This window comes from Cynoglossus semilaevis, chromosome 4, assembly GCF_000523025.1.
Source record: "Cynoglossus semilaevis isolate Cse_v1.0 chromosome 4, Cse_v1.0, whole genome shotgun sequence".
Classification (NCBI taxonomy): Eukaryota; Metazoa; Chordata; class Actinopteri; order Pleuronectiformes; family Cynoglossidae; genus Cynoglossus; species Cynoglossus semilaevis.
The window spans coordinates 5,265,159-5,269,763 of NC_024310.1; the positions used below are offsets into that span (position 1 = coordinate 5,265,159).

Here is a 4,605-nt window from a genome sequence, read left to right on the forward strand (position 1 = left end):
ATTCACAAGCACTTCATGTTCGTGATGTTTTGTCAGATTATATTTCATTAAATATGAATATTTTCACACCTGAACTTATTTGCAGATTCATTAAATATGAATATTTTCTAACACACCTGAACTTATTTGCAGGAAAACAAGTAGTGATTGTTATTTATGGTAATTATGTTATGATCGTACTGTTACAGCCCACTCCACATATAATTGGGCCGCGTGTGGCCCCCGAACCAAGACGTGTTTGACACCCCGTCCTAAAAGGTTACAAACTATACTCACACACTTTTCAATGTTTTGCTTTGACTTTGATTTTTTTTTGTATTTAACTGCCTAATCAAACATAATGTTTAACGTGAACAGAACAAGTACATTTCTAAACATCACATGCACATTCAAACATTTGTGCAACATTTTCACCAATATTCAAACTCCTTAAATTAAGAAGAGTTTTATCACTGACAAAAAAAAACACACACACACTTCACATCCTCACAGTGAACAGGGCAAAGCCTTGGTTCAAATATGGCCAGACAGCGACACCCGTTGGTAACTCGAGTCTTCTGACGCGTCAGCGCATCTGCGCGCTTGTTGTACTCTTACTCCATCTGTCGGTTGTTGTATGTAACTGCGCTATAAGGCCTGTTTCCAACCTTGCAACACTTGCATACTTGATACTTCTGCTTTTGGCACAGTTTCACAGTGAAGTCATTTGCGTTGTGTCTGTGAGAACATGAGCTCAGTGTGGTGATGCAGCAGAAGCTTCTGTGACCCCAAGACCGTTCAGACTCCCTTTGACATACTGCCCACACGTCCCTCTGCTGTAAAAACATATATTTACAACATACAAAATTAAAAAGCATCTATTTTCATATTTTTTATTTTTAAACATTTGAAGTTTTTTTAATTGTTTTAAAAATGTTTAAATTGTTGCTACACAAAATGTTTTTTAAATTTAAAAAATGTATTTTTATTCTTGCATAAATGTAATTTTAAGAGAGAGAAAACGCGAACTGCGCCTTTATCTTTCAACCGGTGGTCCTTGCTTTTGTTGATGGATATAGCAGAGCGCCCTCTCTCTCTCTCTCTCTCTCATGCCTCCTGTGTGTTCGTGTGTGCGCGCGCGCGCGTGCACGTGTGCCACTCACACACTCTGAAATAACTGGAGTAGCGGACTTCCAGCTATGCATAGTATTGCTGTCCAGCCGCGGCTGAGTTAATAATAGGAGCGCGGTCGTTGGGGGGAGTGTCGACCTGTTCTCATTGGATCCATTTCGTCTGAGAGTTTCTGCTGAAGTGCGAGTGGGAGGAGATTTTCCAGGATATCAAAAATACCCCCCCACACGTCGAAGGAAGAGCTGAAAGTATAAATACCAGCGTTGAGTCCAGACAGCAGCCGAGCTGCTGAGCGGTACAACAAGACTCAGTCTGCTTTGGGGAATTAGAAAAAAAAAATCAACAACCCAGACAGTCTTAAATCAAACAGCAGACTTACTGTAACCGAGTCTGCCCCACTGCACTGAGGAATCTGATTGAATTTGAAGGCAGCTCAGAGTGTAGGAAGAAAACCTTTCCAGAAGGCGCATCCATTACTGAAATAAAGGACATACATTGTCATCAGTTATTTGTTTACTTTTTTTTGGAACGTGCCACTCATTCCTACTGCAGAAGATGCGCTCCACTGTGCGTTTGGTCTTTTTATCCATGTGCGTAATGAACGCGGCTCTGTCCTCCTCATTTGAATCAGAGGATGTTGTACCTGTTCGGATAAACTCAAGAACCAACGGTCGGTTCTGGAAACGGAGCGGGGAAGAGCAGAGATTCGTTATCCACGCATTTGGCAAGGACATGACTCTGAATCTGGTGCCTGACACCAGCTTCATCGCTCCGTCCTTCTCCATCCAGCGACTCAGCTCCAGAGATGCTGGTGCTTTACGCAGCGCCTCAGGTGACAACGACGCTCCGGAGCCAGAGCTCCAGATGTCCCCGAGCCGTACAGAGGACAGTGAAGGACAACTCAGGAGCTGCTTTTACTCCGGGACCGTGGACTATGACCGTAACTCGGTCGTGGCTGTCAGTCTGTGCTCCGGCATCTCCGGTGCTTTCATCACCAAGGGGAACGACTATTTGATTGAGCCCAAACACGGCGCCAGTTCGGGGCCAGACAATACCGAGCATCTGCATGTGATAAAAAGGAGGACTGTCGCCAAAGGTCACGGCGTTTCGGTCCTGTTCAATCGAACGGCGGAGGAGCGCGGAGCGGAGAAGGGAGACGGGGAAACTTTTACGCACAGCGACAGTGACGCACGAGGACAACCCCGAAGGAGACGCTTTGTTTCCGCGCCACGGTTCATAGAGACCCTGGTGGTGGCTGACTCAACCATGACCCACTTCTATGGAGATGAAATAAAGGTCAGATACAATGAACTCATTCCTTCCTGCACACACAGTTGACAGAGCATAAACAAAGGCCACATTAACGTGGTAGTTTAGACAATCCGAAAAGAAAACACCCAAAAGACGTCACTGGGTCGCTTTTCAGTCCATTTCTTTTCCACATCTGTCAACTTTTACGGCCTTCAGGTAATTTACTGGTGCGGGTTTGTTTTCCCTGTGCTGCCTCATAAAAAAAGGCAAAAGCGCAAAAGACGCATGGGAGGAAGTCGGTGAGCTCCCTGTTTTCCACAGTCTGAGAAAGAGGTCAGGCAACAGAAATGCAAGCAATGCTGCACCGCATTCCTCTGGACTTGGTCACGATTTGGCAGCAGGTCTTCAGCGTCATCCGCTGAAGATTCACATGGCTCACACCTTCTGATCCATTCCATATCCATTCAGTGTCATAGTAATTGGTTAAAATGTGCATTTTTCTGTGTCTGCAGCACTATATGTCAAAGTGTAGAGGTCTTTAAATCCAAGCAGCATTAAATGGTGACTGTGTCCTCATGGAAAAGTTCTTATGAAATCACCCACGAGATCTGTTCTAGTAAAAGCCAGAGTTAAACCAAAGGCATTTAGTCATTTAAACAAAAGTAGGACAATCTTATGATTTGGCCGCAGCCAAATTGTAGTCTGTTTGTACTTAAGGAGCTACGCAGTTGCCAAACACTCAGCCATGCACCACATTAAGCCCAGAGCAAATGGGAACCAGGGTCAAGCGGATAAAAACACGGCTGAAAGACTTGGCTTTGGTTTCAGTTTTAATTACAAACAAGACCATTTTCTTTAATGAGCATTAGGTGATTTTAGAGGCCACAGGAAAAACATCCAACATGTTGGTCTCCGTGTGTTCAATTCGCAGACAAAAACCTTTCTGTGGGAGATCATCATCCCGAGACTTTACAAATCACCCGATGGCACGAATTCCAGCCCAATAAATATGATTTAAATTCCCTTCCACTTAAGCACAAAACCATGACAGTGCTGTGGAAAGAGCTGCCTCCGCAACTATTTGGATCAGCCCTTTATGTAAGTGAAGTCACGTAGACGACAGCGGAGTATTAAATACTGCTTCCACATTCCTCAAATGTTTGGAAGGTGAAGGATAAAATACAAGGAAGCGTGTCTAACACATTTCCTGTCATTTATCATCGCTAGCACGTGCTGGAGTCGGAGCCTTTTCTGACGGGATACCTTTACTGAAACAAACTGTTAGTACTAACCGGTGTCTAATAATATCTACACAACTAATTAGAAGCTTGTATTATTATGTGAAATCTTTTTTTTTTTAGGTGTAGGACCTGTTTTGAAAGATCCAGCTTCGATAAAACTGAATGGCATTTGTCGGACCTGCTGTTGCACCAGATGCTCTTTCTGGTGATACTTCCTGCTGTTGCACCAGATGCTCTTTCTGATACTCACCCCTTTCTCCAGGGTTGGGATCAGCAGTGGGGCATCTTGAGCTTAAGTGTCTTGCCCAGGGAGAATGAGTAATTCAAAACCTGAGGCTTCTGGGTAAAAGGTCCAGCTCTTTATCCATTCAGCAGTGCCCACAAACCGCTCAGAGATGTTAAGACACGATAAGAGAAGACGAAGCTGTGAACGGGAGCACAGATTTGAATGTCACGTTCATCTGTCTGAGCCATTAAAGACATAAATATATATGGTTTAAGGAACAACGACGTTAATCTGTGACACAGGAGTTCTCCTACAGCACAAATCATTGTCTTTAAGTGTGTTTTAAGGACGGTAAAGTAGGCTTTTTATTCATCCTTAGGATATAAGTATCGTTGCGTCCGGTGTTGGTCATCGTGTAGTTTTAGTGATCAAAGTTAAACAAGAACCTCTTTTTGAAATCATCTGTTTGGCTGTCTGATAGAGAGCGTCTGATTCGTCGTTTTTATCTTATCACAAATCTGCGTCGGCCAACAAATGAGGTCATCTACAGGTCCAAGGTGCTTCGAATAATCCCTCTTAATCCTTCTTGCGGCGAGCACTTAGACAATTATTATTCTGGCATCAGGGAATCATCAGGGTCATCGTAAATTACTGACAAAACTGCACAGACTCACTGACGGTTTGTGCTTGTGATTTAAGGTTCCTATGAATGGAAGTGAACTCACACCTCTGCTCTGCTGCTCCCCCCCCCCCCCCCCCCCCCACCCCCCTCTGCAT

At 44.2% G+C, this 4,605-nt stretch overlaps 1 protein-coding gene across 2 annotated transcripts in view; it reads left to right on the forward strand.

Moving 5' to 3' along the window:
* Window positions 1-1,203: 1,203 nt before the first annotated feature.
* LOC103377761 (A disintegrin and metalloproteinase with thrombospondin motifs 8) overlaps window positions 1,204-4,605 on the forward strand; it is a 16,667-nt gene continuing 13,265 nt past the window's right edge. Inside the window, exon 1 of one of the 2 annotated variants that reach the window (XM_008308698.3) lies at window positions 1,204-2,406. In XM_008308698.3, the coding sequence (XP_008306920.1) occupies window positions 1,666-2,406 (741 nt within the window). In that variant the 5' untranslated portion in view covers window positions 1,204-1,665. The remainder of the gene's footprint in view (window positions 2,407-4,605) is intronic. The other variant, XM_008308700.3, reaches the window with a different exon arrangement.